Raw genomic sequence first — 13,661 nt, forward strand, 5'->3', positions numbered from 1 at the left:
TCGGGCAACGGCTCCTTAGAAGAACTGTCCTACGATTATCTGTTTGTGTCTGTTGCTCCCGTGTGTCAGCTAGCGGTGTACACTGTCTACGCAGGGACATGCACACCGTACACGAAGGTGTTCCTGAGAGTTGATACACGCCTCAGTATGAGCATGCCCTTATGTGAACGTGTGGGACTCGGACGTACCATTCGGCATAGGACGTGAAGTCGACGAGGATCTGCCATACTTTGTCTATGGGCGCGTCAATAACGGACGATGCGCTGATCATCAGTGGACCCTGGAAAGACGGAGACGGTAGATTTGACATGAGAAGAATATACGCTCCTTGTAAAAGAACACTGCCGCGGTGAGCAGTATCAGGTGAAGGTCAAACTCAAACTCAGATCGTCAAACTCTCAGCGTCCTCGTTGCATCATTGATCGAGACCACATCAAGATCGGACCCACACGCGTGCCTTTCCAAAATCCGGTATCCCTTAATCTCATATCAAAATCTTCTACAGGACGGGAACGATCCTCTTCTAAATGTGTTGATCTCCGCATCTGGAGAGTGTTGCATTACCACTGCCTCCACCGTAACCAAGTTTAGCGAGTGAAAGTACTTTCCGGGAAGTGAAGAAACCACCCAGTTTGAGACCCGTGAGACACGCGTCGGGAAACGTGCGGCCAACGGCACAATTGCGTCCATCAGGTACTGCTCCAAGTTCTGACTGAGCAACTCAAGTTTCTGAGTTAGAGATTACTGCGTCTCCCATTCCTGATAAGTAACGAGTTGAGCCATGAAGGCAGACCCTTATATCACCAGAAAATTCCGATAGCATGCGTCTTGCTATAATAAGTCGGGACTCGGAGGGTTTACTTAGTACCGGCGCCGTCGCGTGTGGCCACTTTTCAATATAATTCTGCAGTGGACATGCTTGTAGATATCCCGGTTTATCAATGACTTGCGAAGGTCTTCTTTTTCTGACGGCCACTGGCCAGAACACAGCGACGGCATCTCTGGTGTTAGTTCAGTTACAATAGTACCATCACGCAGACTGAAAGACCAAGGTAAATTCCCGAGTCTATTCTTCAGGCGAGTACCGCAAATGCAATTTCCGGCAGCGGACAATTTTGTAACCTTCGCGTCTTTTGAGCACACGAAGTATTATAGGCACCTCGTCGAGAAGGATACATCGAAGAAGGCGTATGAACGACAGTACGTGCGTAGGCCGCTTGCAGAGGATATTTCCGAGTTGAGAAGATGCGCTGTCATGGTCTCAAACACACTCCGATCAACCAAGCATTTATTGTTTTATGAAGAAGAATTACTCAGCAGGAGCAAGATGCAGTATATGTGACAGAATGCGAGAAAAATGCATGCGGATCGAGTCCTAAAGTACGACCTAAGGGGGTTTGTAAATAATTCAAGCGGTCCTGTCCTGGAGTGAGAGACGAGACAAAATGGATCGGTACCTCTATCATAGCGCAGCCTAATTTAAAATCGTCTTCAAGTTGCGCTTCGGCTTTGACTTCTATTTGTCCTTGGCCTTGGAGGTAGTTGGATCCCTAGAGACTGTTTCTGAGGACGAACTGGAAGTAGGACTCATGGAGTCTTGAGATCCGTTATTTCCTTCCCGTCGCGTGACTCGTCGTCCAAAGTCAGGCTTACTCATAGGTCCCATGAGCACAAGGTCGTCATCCAGTTGGTCACCATTCGAGGCTTCTTCGATCATGATGCGTTTTCCGATCGCCTTCGATACAGGAGAGCCTACCAAGGCAAGCACCTGCACCTCACGAGCTGTATAGTCATGCGGCGGAGGGACGATTGCTGCCCGTGGGTCAACATCGAGGGCACCCACCTCGATATCCTCGACCTTAGCGTATTGCAGGGCGTCCCCTAAACGACGCATGAAGAAAGCAGCAACATTAACCGCGACAGTGTGATCGATCATAGCCATGGATGTGGCGTCGAACTCCACTTCTCTGTAGCGCGCCTCTAGCTGCTCCCGCATGTGCTTCAGGGTACTTGCTATTGGCCGGACAGCCCCATGTAGGCGAGGGATCCATGCTGGAAATGTATCCTCGCTCGTCATGAGTGTGTGCCTGTAATGGCTTGAGTAGAACATTTCCGCTGCACACATGCGTTGTTCTTCGTAGTTTCCTAGCTCGGCGGCGCCCATGGGCGGCATCTTTCCGCCGACGAGGATGACAGCTCTGTTGAAAATGAAATAAGCCGCGAGCCACCAAAGGGATTCGAGATCGTGGAGGGGATTGTATCGAAACACCGCGTTTTCGAGAGCTGCGTTTGTCACAGGTTTAATATCGTCAGCTAATTCGCCTGATTGAAGCATGTCGCGTTCTTGCCGAGCTGAAAGTTTCGACGTGTCAAGGACAGTCTTCGTCTTCGTCCCATTGAAGTAATATTTCGTGCCTTCTACCTCGACGGCCATGAATTCCTGCGTTCCCTGTTTCAGGTACGTCAGATAACGAAAGTCTTCATATTGGATATGGATAAATTATACTCACTGTACGGATCTCATGGTACCCTTTGTCTGGAGCGCTGACTTTCATAGTGTACTCGAGATCTGCGAGCTTGCCTACCATTCGGCCATTGCGGATGAACCCGAGCACATTGCCCGAACTGATATCGCGATGCACCCATCCAGCTTTGTGCATGATCTTCAAAGCTGAGATTGTGAAGTGTGAGTCTGTGCAAACGGCGACGGCAAGATTGCTTGAACTCACCTGACAATGCGTCTATCAAAATGGCGAAAATGTCTTTGAGCGAAGTTACATCATATATAGGCTTGCACACTTCCTCGAAAACGATACGGTAGTGGACTCGCGGATGATGCAAATGAGGTCTCGGAGTGGCTGGTTTTTTCTGCGGTTTCTGTGAGCGAGGGTGCCCAGTTCCGGAGTTTGACGGAAAGCTTGCTCCAGTGTTGTTGGTTTTCGTGCATATGCCATCCTTCGGGCGCCCTTGAAGCTTGAAACTTCCATAATCAGCCGGAATATCATAGCCACGTCTCATGACCTCTCGAGTGTCGTCTCGCGCTCCTTCAATGTGAACGTCGCCGTGAACAATCACAGTCAGGCAAAGCTCGGCGAGAAGATCCCGCTCATCCGGGTCGGACACCGAATCCAAAACGGCTTGCATAATACTTCCTTCCCTGGGTCTATCGTGGTCGATCCATGAATCTTTCAGCGCAACAAAGTCGCCCTCTGGTTGTTTATTCCTATTCAACTTCCTTGCTTTCCAGACCCGTGTTCCTCGACCTGGCCCGCCATGAGCGCCATGATCGGAGAGGAGGCCATATGTGCGGTACCAAGTCCGTCTTTTCTTGTCGTCTTGCATCAAGATATTTAAGCACGGTGCCCCGTCTTTCCCGGGAACGAGTTTGTGTTTATCTTTGGGATCCACAACGTACTCGATAGTAGGATCCCAACCGACCTGGTGTTCCTTTGCGAACATCATTGCTAAGAAAAAATGCACGACAGCCTTGCAGTCCTAGGGAACACCTGGTGAGAGACAATCATTCCAATTATAGAGGCCCACTTACTGTTCTCCAGTCAATCGTTTCACTAACGAGGGTATCTGCACGGCTAGAGAACCACAGCCTCATGGTATTGTTCTCGATAGTCATACCATAGACAAACCGGTGCCTTGCATCCTCACGCATGCATTGGTGCATGCTCCAGAGGACCTTGAGCACATCCTGTGGAAAGGTCAATCGATGGGAATTGTAAGGAGCTTGACAACGCACATCATCTTTATCGCCCTGCCGGTCTCTCTTCTTGTATTCTGCACATAATGCCACGTCTTTCCACTGAAGGCGCGCTGGCCTCTCCTTCAGTACGAAACAGCCGTCGGGCCTGGTTTCCGATGTCCTTGTATAGGCTTCCGGTGACTCGCTGGGCTGCTGAACGAGTTCCAGGAGCTGGTCTTTCTCCTTTCCGCCGCTTGCTGAGACAATCTTTCGCGCGACATTGACGAGCGACTTGAAGTAATCATCTTCCTTTAAAGACGCCTTCTTTGGATCATCGGGTAGAACAGCCCAGTGGCCATCGACAATATCGCCATCTTTCTTGAGCTTTTTCATAGTCTTGTCGACATTGATCCCTCTGCGTACTTTGGGAACCAGTGCCTTCATGAAATAGCTGACAGGCACCTGGGGAATCGCCTTGCCAATGTCTTCAATGACTGCCTGACGTCTGGCATCGGTGTCACCTTGTAGATATGCATCCCTGCTAGTGGCCTTTGGGGCAGAGGGTGTGCCGTTAATATTGAGGTTCGAAAATTTCTGACAGACGGGGGATTCCAGCTTACGATCCATAGGGGACGCGGGTCTTGGATTGAGGTCGCTCGACACATCTCTTAAATATGAATATATGCGGACGGTGTGGCTTGTGGACTGGGTGGCTCGCCGTGAAAAGTACGTGGCTGGTTTGAAAGCATCAGTGATGGCGTAGGAGAACAATGGTTCAGCACACGCGACGTGCCTTCGGGTGGTGATGAGAGAAGCAATCGGGTGGCGAAACCGATCGACCCGGTTCAGATACAAGAGAATTACTTTGTGTAGTCAGAACTGAAGGCAGTTCCTGGACAAAGATGGAACTTGGCGCATGGAACACGGGCAAAGCCACAAACGCGTCAGTCACGTGCTCTGCGCCGGGAGCCGAGTTCGAGTTCTTGAATCTTGATTTTTTCGGGGCTCTGCTAGGAGTCTGTCTCATTGATGAAACCAGTGTATACTCTAGCTCCCTAGATTATAAGTGCATTCAATGCGGCTAAAAGACCCTTCCTTCATCGTCAAGATAGATTTCTACTTTCGACGATACTGACAATGTTCGCAATGATGGACGGGCTCTTCTCCTTGCCCTCCTTGCTTGATCAGATTGCGTCGGTATTCTAGGATACCTTCGCTGCCAAGCATATCCTGGTATACGCAAATCAGTCCAATATTCTACATTGTGATTGTGATGGTCAAAGCGATAGGCGCGTTCAATACCGCTTGCGTCCTCGGTGCCGTTGTCGACCATGACTGTCCTCGCAATATACAAGAATACAGCACGCTTGCTCGCACAGTCCTATTGCACTCTGTATATTGCGTCAACACATTAAGCAATCTCAGGTGCTAAAACCCCGTCATACGTGAGCATCCAATACGACCGCAAAGTCCTGGACTGCCCTCAAGAAAATACAATTCGCATCATAAATCGTGATTGAAAGCCTACGAGCATTGACCTCGACTCGACACATCTACCACGTCAAGTCACACTCGAACGGTCTCAGCGCACACCATAAAGGCTGCAATGGAATCGAATTGATCCCGCGCTGCTGCATGCGGAACGACACGTCGTGCAGTCGGGGAAGTGCTGCCGTCAAGTTACCGCCTGCGCCGCTCCAGAACACCTCCGCCGAGGACGCCGCGCGAGGCCACACGATCGGGTCCAGGTTCGACGGGCTCGATTGCTCCGTCCACAGGTTCTGCTGGCCACCCATGATCAGCGGGTACTGCTCCGTGGTCAGGTTCGCGAGCGGGTCGAATGTGTACGTGTACTGCCACGTCTTGAATGGGTCGCACCAGCTGTTCCCCGACGGGTCGTCTCCGATCCACTCGCCGGCGCCACAGTCGAGGTAAAAATAGTTCGACGCGGCGTGTATCACCCGGAACCCCTTCTCCGCGACCGCCTGCACGTCCTCGGATGAGATCCACACCAGCACGAGCGTCTCGTTCGATAGTGTCAGATTGTAGTCCAACACCATCTCCTCCCACACTGCGGGCGTCTTGCCCGCCTTGAGCAGCGCACCGTGCGTGCCCATGACGAATGTGTTCAACGCCTCTTCGAGGGTGGAATCGCTTGCTTTCAAGATTGCCTGCGTCTCCGGGTCCTCTTGGTAGCAGTATGTGTTCACTTCGTCTCCGCCCGTGCTCACGATTGTCGACGGGAACATCTCTGCGACGGCCGAGAACAATCCCGCAGTCCACTCCGCGACGGTCTTGTTCGCCATGCGAAGCTGGCCTGCGGGCGGCTCGGCGGCGTAGTCTGCCCATGGGCGAGCCAGGTTGCACGCGACGAAGTCAGGGTGCGCGTCGCCGATGGCCGCGGTATGGCCGGGTGTGTCAATCTCGACCAAGACATCAATCCCACGTGCGCCCGCGTACGAAACGATCTCCACGACGTCGCTCGCAGAGTAGATCATCTGCGGCGAGTACGCGCCGTATTCCGCGAGCTCCTCGTACCCGGGGATCTGGAGCGCGAAGCTCTGGCTGTCGACAACGTGCCAGTGGAACTGGTTGATCTTGACCATGCTCATGGCGTCCAACTGGCGCAGCAAGTCGGACACGGGGAAGTAGTTGCGTGCGGTGTCGAGCAGCAGGCCACGATATGGGTAGGCGGGGGAGTCCTCGACCTCGAGGGGCGTGTTGATGGCATAAATTGTACCATCGTACTCATACCACAGCTGGCCGAACGTTGTGAGACCTCTGAAGAGGCCCAGTGTGGATGTCGCTGTGATCGATGCCGCCGAGCCGTTCGAGGGGACAGTGAGCGTGTACGCCTCATCTCGCTCTCCGAGTGGCTTCTGTGCCTCCGCGGTAATAGACAGCACCGTTGAGCCAGGTGCGAGGGAGAGCGTCAACTCCGGCAAATACGGAGCAGTTTCGAACGCGCTGACGTCGCTCGCACCCCGGCCCACGACGAGCCTGCCAAGGTTGTCGGTGAATAGGTAAGCCTGGGTGCGGGCGACAGCCTCAATCAAGTCAAGAGGCGGGCTGGCAATGTCGGGCGGGAGCGTGATATGAAATCCATACGACAGACGGAGGGCGCTGGTCCCCTCACTGAGGCTGCGCGGCAGTGGCCAAAGTGCGTCGACATGGCAGACGGCCGCTAGGAGCGACGCAGCGGCGAAGACGGCGTTGAGAAACATGGTGGGTCGCTCAGCGTCAGGCAGTAAGGTGCAGTCGCGGCTGCCATGCTCTTGTATGTGTCGGTATCCCTTCACAGGCACGTATCACTTGAGATATATCCGTTATCTGCCACCTCGTGTGCGACCCGGCAGGACGTACCTAAAGAATAGGCCGAACAACAAATCACATACCACGATAAATTTGACCCATGCCGGCAACATAGGATGGCACATGAGTTCCCTTCGATCTTCTTCGCAATCCGACCGGCTTGTCCACGGCTGGCGTCGAGAGGAGACTCCGGATTAGGATTGGCAATCGATCACTCACCCACGCCTAACCCTGATCAGGAATGCGAGAGACTTTACTTGGACAGATGACAGAAATGTAAACCTGCCGTGACAGTATCGTGGTCGAGGAACCAGCTGCCCCAAGTCGCTATTGATTTGAAAGCCTACTGTTGTTCCCGGCTACCTCGGACTGTCTATGCACGAGGCGGGAAAAAATAGACAGGAGGGGCCACATGACTGCACGGGCGAGGTATTAGAGAAAACGAATCAAACACTCACGAGTCACAACAGTCTCCGGCTCCATGACCAAGCTGCAGAAGCAACTTGCGAAGCTGTATTTTAACGGCGTTGTCTGCACGAGAATAGATCCTTGCCGACCCCTGTCGCTGCAGTTTACATCGAATGTAAAGGATCAAAGATGTCCGCACCATGATTTCACCTCATCTTAACAGGCGATAACAATGGTCACGAACGTGGCTTCCAGGACCCCTCCCCTGGCAGTAGCTAAGAGACTGCTATCCACGGATGTAGCTATGCAGCGAGTCCTACATCACATTTTGTTGGATGAATATAAGAATGTTATGACATTCGATGAGGCACTCACCTGCTCATAACTTGTCTGAGACCTACGTTAGTAGTATACATGCAACTTAAGTCCCGCACACCACACGTTGAGCTAACCCCTCGTAACATAGAGATCGCAACAATGCTATTAAGTGGCAGCTATTTCAGGTCCGTGATGTAGACGGCACAGGGTATAGGTAGTGTGAAAGAGAAAAAGCAGCTCACGGCTACATGCACCAAACGCACAGCAAAAACAAACGTGCCAGGGCGGAAATCCTCCTTTCTCTTCAACTTTCCCGCACACCTCCCCCTTAGAACAAAGCAAACAGCGATAGTGCCGCCGCGCCGAGCATGACACCACCGGCAGCAACGCTGCCGGCCGCGGTCTTGATTGCACTGGAGCTGTGGACAACACCGCCCGACAACTCGCCAGCAGCTTGGGCTGCACCGCTCAGGAAGCTAGCGCCGCATAATTTCTGGACCGCCGAGTACAGCGCGCCCTGTCCGCTGAGCATTGTGCTCGCGGACATACCCGGTGCGTAGGGAACAGTCGACTCGAACGAAATGTACGACGTGAGGACGTTCCGTGCGCAAGACGTGCACGTGTTGCCCGTCGTTCCATTGGGCGAGAGGAATAGGAACAGGATGTTGTATTGGTTGAAAGTGGTCACGTTGGGGACGATTGAGATCGTCTGCTGCGAGGAGTCGCGCTTGGAAGCAGGCGATGCGGCACTTGTGGCAGAGGTCCAAAGGTTAGACGCCATTTCGGAGAAAGAGCTGGAGCCGGACGACGAGCTGGAGTCGTCGGTGCCCGTAGAGTTGCTGCCGGTCGTCGCGATGTCCAACACGCAGTACGAGCCAGTATCGCTCTTGGAGCACATCGCCTCGGAGAGCGGGATGATCGAGTACAGCACGTCATACGTGCGCAGGACGGCGCCATTCTTGTTAGTGGTAAGCTCGCTTGTGCAAGCGGCATAGAACGCGGCAAGCTGCGAACGGATGGTGGTGGAAGAGCATGCTGAGGACGAGCTGCAGAGACTGCTGAGTGCGCTCTCGACAGCGGACGTGCTCGGGCTCGAGCTGCTGTTTGCGCTGGGGCCAAATTGCGACGTTGCCTCGATGAGAGGAGCGGTACAGGTGGCAAGGCTCGAGTCGTTGTTAAAGGTCGTCAAGAAATTTGAGCAGCCAGAGCTGATGCCTGAAGGAATGAGGGCAGAAGACTACAAGCAAATTAGACCATTCAAATTCGGCCACCTCATGCTGAAAAACGACTTACAGAGGCCAGTGCCACGGCGGCGAACACGGGTATAACAGCGATGGATTTCATGGCGTAGAAATGAACGAGTGGACGGGTTACGGGGCGCGGCGAGGACGAGCTGGTGGGCGTTGAAAGCAAAAGGCGGGGGGGAACGAAAGCACTCGTCGTCCTAGCGACCACGTGATATATCTTGGCGTCCGCCTCCCGCCTAAATTCTGGTGTTCTCGGCCTCTGCTCAATCCAAGGCCTACAGGCGTCGTTGCCGACAATGTCAGAACATAAGGATTGTCACTTTACCCGCTCAATGTCGGTGGCTGGGAACCACATCACTGAAACGAGCGTTGGAGGGAGATCGGGCCTCAGCTTGACAGCGCTTATCAACCGCCCGCTCACAGTTGTACAGAAATGCTACAAATTGGTTATGATCCGTACAACAGCGTGTATACAATTTCTTTCCATGCTCAACCCCAAAATAGATGTGAATGCAATGGAACACGCTCAGAGCTCTGCAAATGAGTAGGTCAGCGCCTACAACCACGTGAAAAGGGTGAACATATACTCACTCTGCATGGCAGCAATATCCGAGCTCTGCACGTAGTCCTCGAACTCGGCGACCTTCTCCTGGAGGTCGTCCAGAGAGACCAGCTCGTCCTCTGCACAATGGGGAAATTTGATGAGTAAAAGCCTTCAGGCACGTCCACACTATAACAACGCACCGACAACGAGGGTAATCTGGAGCTTCTTGATACCGTAACCAATGGGGACAAGCTTGCTAGCACCCCAGACAAGCCCCGGCATCTCGATGGATCGTACGCTCTCTTCAAGCTTTGCCATGTCGGTCTCATCATCCCAGGGCTTCACCTCGAACGTCACGACGGACTACATAATGCATGATTAACAGCGCATTCAACACATAGATACAGAGGCACATTTTGTTTCTACTACACGGGCTACGAGGGGCGCAGAACACACTGAGACGAACCTTGGCGATGGTCTTGGGCTTGGCGGCCTTCTTCACGTTGTACGCGGCGACACGCTCAGCCTTGACGCGCTCCGCCTCAGCATCCTCTTCGTCATCCGAGCCGAAGAGATCGACTTCATCGTCGTCATCGCCCTCCGCGGCCGCAGGAGCAGAGGCACCGAAGAATGCCTCGCCAGCCGTGCTGGAGCCGGGGAGCGAAGCGTGCTCAGACACATATGACTTGACGTGGGTGTACCAGCGGGTGACGTTGGGATATAATGAGGCCTCATTGATGCCTTTGAAGACATGAACATCCGCCTGCGAGGGCGTGTACCTGGGAGGAAACAACTATCAGTTCAAAAGTCTCTCCTAAGTTTTGATGATTGTATAGAAGATCAGAAGGCTAGGTAAAAGGTTGTCGGCATACTTGAACGGCGGTGTCTAGTCGCCTCTTGGAAACACGGACCATAGCAAAACTCATCATGTCGCCCAATGCTGGACGAAGCGTAGCGTGTGCAGAAACTCACCCCTCAACGTACGACCTGGTAGCCAGGTGAGCTTCGAGCTTTGCGAGATCGAGAGACATTGTGCAGCGGGAAGGAAAGGGGAAGAAGCAAGGGATCGATGAAGGTGGGCGCGTTTACCGCGAAGGCAGAAATGAGAAAAAAAATGCAGATTTTGATCGGGTTCAGGGCAGGCGCGTTTCGTCTTCAGTTTAAGAGATGAATCAACAAGCGCCCATAGCAAACAACCTTCGCTTGCGAAGAGGCAATTTGGATGCACGATGCTAATTTCATGAACCTACCCGTGAGCGTGTTGGGTGAACCAGATAGGACGGGGGTCAAATCGTATGCTGTGAGCAGTGAGAATAGTAAGCAATTATCCGAGTATATACTCTACTTAAAGACTGTCTGGCCCTGAGATCCCATGCACTATCGTCGTCGACTAGTACGAATGACATCTTCTTGCTCTTTCTTTTTATTCTCCCACCACTTCTTCGCGTAGTCAATAGACTCCAAGAAAGAGGCTGACTTGATCTCGTGTTTCCGCTCAACGATTGGAATACCGAGCGCCCTGCGTACCGCTGGTTGGCGGAGGACCACACTCTGTATCGACATGGCTGTGATACTAGAAATAACATAGACGAGCACGCCCTAAGAGTCCGGTCGGTTATAAATACAGAAGTAGGACAAGAAATAAAGCGACTTACAGAGGGAAGATTCCACATGAGAGGGATACCGACGAGGGACAGCACGCGGAAGAAGTTAATCATGTGTGCCATATGGGGGGCGGTTACCATGTCCCGCGCGCCCAGCTTGAGAAAGTAGTATTAGCTACGTAAGACAAAATGTAGTTTCCAGTGAACTCACCGTGAGTTGAATGTTCATGGCAACTGCCGACACGACCGGTAAAATACCAGTCGGGTCCGCAAGCGTAAGGTCAGGGAGGAACGAGACCCCGCTGTGTTTGAGCTGTTCAAGCGGGAAGTCACACAGCTTCTTCACGCCGAAGAACATGCCCAATGTAACGGGTAGCTGAACAATCGGCAGGATAGCCATCCCAACCATGCTCACGCCCGCCTTCTCGTATATCATGCGCTGTTTCATGGCAACGCTCTGGAGCGTAAGCATATCGCGGGTCTTCTGCGCTGTCTGCATTTTATCGCGAAGGTCGTTGATCTCGTCCGTGTATGGTGCCATCGCAGCCGTCGAGCGCATCGACTTCACAGTGAAGGGGAAGAGGATCAAGCGCGAAATGAATGTCGCACCGACAATCGTCCAGAACCAAGGCATCCCCGTTGACACCTGCAGTAGCTCGGTTCCCCACCGACATAGGCCTGCCGGAGTCCAGCCAGCCAGCCCGAGGGCCGCCAGGTCACCATAGTGTAGTGGCGACGGAATAGGAGTTGCAGACAGGTCGGGCAATGGGACATCCGAGGGAAGGTCGGGCAGAGAAGTGTTCGTGACAGGGGCATCTGTCGATGCGGACGCCTCGACCACGCTAGCCGACTCTGCTGGTAGTTCTTCTGGTACAAGTGCGTCAGGCCGCGCCGCCTCTACTGGCTGCTCCTGGCTAGCTTGAGCTGGCGACGGTTTTGAGGAAGAGGACCACCAGAAGCTACGAGCATTTTGGGAGAGCGAAGATCTCTCTCTAGGTATTGCAGATGGTCTCGCACGCTGCGCTGCAGTCAGTACTTGACTGACCAGTAATGGATCACTATACCTGTAATACACTGACCGAGAGCAGTCGCACTTGTGAGTGGCATACCACATGCCCTGGAAGTCTGCCCACGCTTTCGGTTTCCAGGTCCAGAAGCAGCTACAAACAACACACACCTTGGCCTGAAGCACCCTAACCTTGTGATGCTGGACATCACGCTGTCTCAGTCGACGGCCTGAACGTAGATCCTGGTACAGCACCGTCCTCTAGCGTTGACCTCGGTTCTCTTTCGAACCCTTCTGTGGTCAGACTGACAAGGTGCCAGGCAAGCAGACTGCGACAGTGAGGAATAAGCCTGACCTGTCGCCGAGATCCAACGGAATGGGAAAGTATTGCTGTCCACGTGACCGACGCGCCCACATGCGTCCACTGTCTAAGCCTTCGCGAGAACCATAGCATGAACTCCGTGACGTTGCGGCGCAAAGCTGTCGCCACCGTCCAGACTCAAAAACAGCATCATCATTTGTACAGGTATGCAGACTTACTTATGAACACGCATAGCATTATGTTTTGATGATTTACTTCGACCACATTATATTAGGGGGCACCGGGCGGATTCCTTCTTTCCCGAAGATGAAAATGAGATAGGTCTGTGAATATAATTGCCGAATTTTCGCATAAGACACCGAACGTTCCCAGTCGAGCTTCGTGCCAGGGGACGGACATTCGACGGCGCATACGCCCGGAGCGCCATGGTCAATCTCGGCTACGCCCTGACCATCCTCCGGCTTTTCGACAGGCGTTTCACAAAAAGTGGGTGCTTCATTAACAGCACGCTGTCAGAGAAACGCACTCTGATAGCTCAGCTCAATAGTTGGCTTTGTCTACGTCGTTCTAGGCACGCTCTTCTTCGTGCTCGCGTACGTTCGACAACGGCATTCGCGCCACGACTTTGCCGACCAGCATCGCACGCATACCGGTCAGCCACCCATCCAAACGGTGGGTCAGACTGGGCGGCGCAACTTCGGGCGGCCTTTCGTCACTGCCGGCTGGATTGTCATCGCCTTGACCGCCGTCGTCGCCATTGCGGAAGTCTGGATGTTGGTGCTCATCCTAGGCCTCGACACATCTGACTGATACGCTCTGTCGCACGTCTGCGTGAGTGACATTGATACAAGACAAATGCGATGGCTGATAATTGCTATGCACATTCGTAGCAGTCTTGTTAGAGTATCCGCCATCCGGTCATCTCGGCTAACGCTATCAGTGGATAGTTCTCCCTTGCCCATCTAGATGGGCGGGGACAAGATGGCGACAGCGGTCATCGGTGCCGACTAGCACTGCCTATCCTCGGACCACATCAGGGGAATGCATACACAATGGGATTCCGCACGACTGCATCCAGTACTTGATGCAATGAAGGCGGTAAGTGCCATTATCACGGAGATATATATTGCGTATGAATTTGGATTCATTCCGAAACGTATTCAAGATAAATCCCCGATCACTATCCAAGTGAAGACAAGCCAGTGT

The 13,661-nt window shown here is 53.0% G+C and overlaps 6 protein-coding genes across 6 annotated transcripts; 1 reads left to right on the forward strand and 5 right to left on the reverse strand.

Annotated features, from left to right (window-relative positions):
- Nucleotides 1–2: 2 nt before the first annotated feature.
- On the reverse strand, nt 3–4,921 carry POSPLADRAFT_1102710 (hypothetical protein; the record flags this gene model as incomplete). Its single annotated transcript, XM_024483235.1, has 8 exons — nt 3–24; nt 189–234; nt 1,654–2,449; nt 2,511–2,671; nt 2,730–3,495; nt 3,548–3,703; nt 3,752–4,428; nt 4,831–4,921. Coding segments are annotated over 8 exons (2,715 nt in total), but the record flags the coding sequence as incomplete, so codon positions are not given.
- Nucleotides 4,922–5,133: 212 nt separating this feature from the next.
- On the reverse strand, nt 5,134–6,918 carry POSPLADRAFT_1155417 (glycoside hydrolase family 20 protein; the record flags this gene model as incomplete). The annotated part of the gene is made up of 2 exons (XM_024486942.1): nt 5,134–5,176; nt 5,288–6,918. The coding sequence occupies 2 exons, from the start codon at nt 6,916–6,918 to the stop codon at nt 5,134–5,136; spliced, it is 1,674 nt and encodes a 557-aa protein (XP_024334895.1).
- Nucleotides 6,919–7,873: 955 nt separating this feature from the next.
- Nucleotides 7,874–9,131, reverse strand: POSPLADRAFT_1076146 (hypothetical protein). The gene is made up of 2 exons (XM_024482893.1): nt 9,026–9,131; nt 7,874–8,969 (listed from the first exon to the last, which is right to left on the reverse strand). The coding sequence occupies exons 1-2, from the start codon at nt 9,074–9,076 to the stop codon at nt 8,061–8,063; spliced, it is 960 nt and encodes a 319-aa protein (XP_024334896.1). The 5' UTR covers nt 9,077–9,131; the 3' UTR covers nt 7,874–8,060.
- Nucleotides 9,132–9,404: 273 nt separating this feature from the next.
- Nucleotides 9,405–10,554, reverse strand: POSPLADRAFT_1185506 (hypothetical protein; the record flags this gene model as incomplete). The annotated part of the gene is made up of 5 exons (XM_024489152.1): nt 9,405–9,513; nt 9,571–9,660; nt 9,724–9,886; nt 9,990–10,302; nt 10,496–10,554. 5 exons carry the CDS (start codon nt 10,552–10,554, stop codon nt 9,506–9,508), a joined length of 633 nt encoding a protein of 210 aa, XP_024334897.1. The 3' UTR covers nt 9,405–9,505.
- Nucleotides 10,555–10,678: 124 nt separating this feature from the next.
- On the reverse strand, nt 10,679–11,668 carry POSPLADRAFT_1155045 (hypothetical protein; the record flags this gene model as incomplete). The annotated part of the gene is made up of 4 exons (XM_024486907.1): nt 10,679–10,821; nt 10,921–11,122; nt 11,179–11,283; nt 11,339–11,668. The coding sequence occupies 4 exons, from the start codon at nt 11,666–11,668 to the stop codon at nt 10,679–10,681; spliced, it is 780 nt and encodes a 259-aa protein (XP_024334898.1).
- A 917-nt stretch (nt 11,669–12,585) lies between these two features.
- POSPLADRAFT_1049783 (hypothetical protein) lies at nt 12,586–13,265 on the forward strand (the record flags this gene model as incomplete). Its single annotated transcript, XM_024479838.1, has 4 exons — nt 12,586–12,659; nt 12,730–12,776; nt 12,828–12,941; nt 13,003–13,265. 4 exons carry the CDS (start codon nt 12,586–12,588, stop codon nt 13,263–13,265), a joined length of 498 nt encoding a protein of 165 aa, XP_024334899.1.
- Between the last annotated feature and the right edge of the window lie 396 nt (nt 13,266–13,661).

This window comes from Postia placenta (assembly GCF_002117355.1).
Source record: "Postia placenta MAD-698-R-SB12 unplaced genomic scaffold POSPLAscaffold_16, whole genome shotgun sequence".
Lineage (NCBI taxonomy): Eukaryota > Fungi > Basidiomycota > Agaricomycetes > Polyporales > Adustoporiaceae > Rhodonia > Rhodonia placenta.

Bases quoted from the DNA above. Each gene is read 5' to 3' on its own strand.
- POSPLADRAFT_1076146 (XM_024482893.1), bottom strand. From the start codon at position 9,076: ATGAAATCCATCGCTGTTATACCCGTGTTCGCCGCCGTGGCACTGGCC. The intron at 8,970-9,025 runs GTAAGTCGTTTT...ATTTGCTTGTAG, and splicing joins CCGCCGTGGCACTGGCCTCT to TCTTCTGCCCTCATTCCTTC.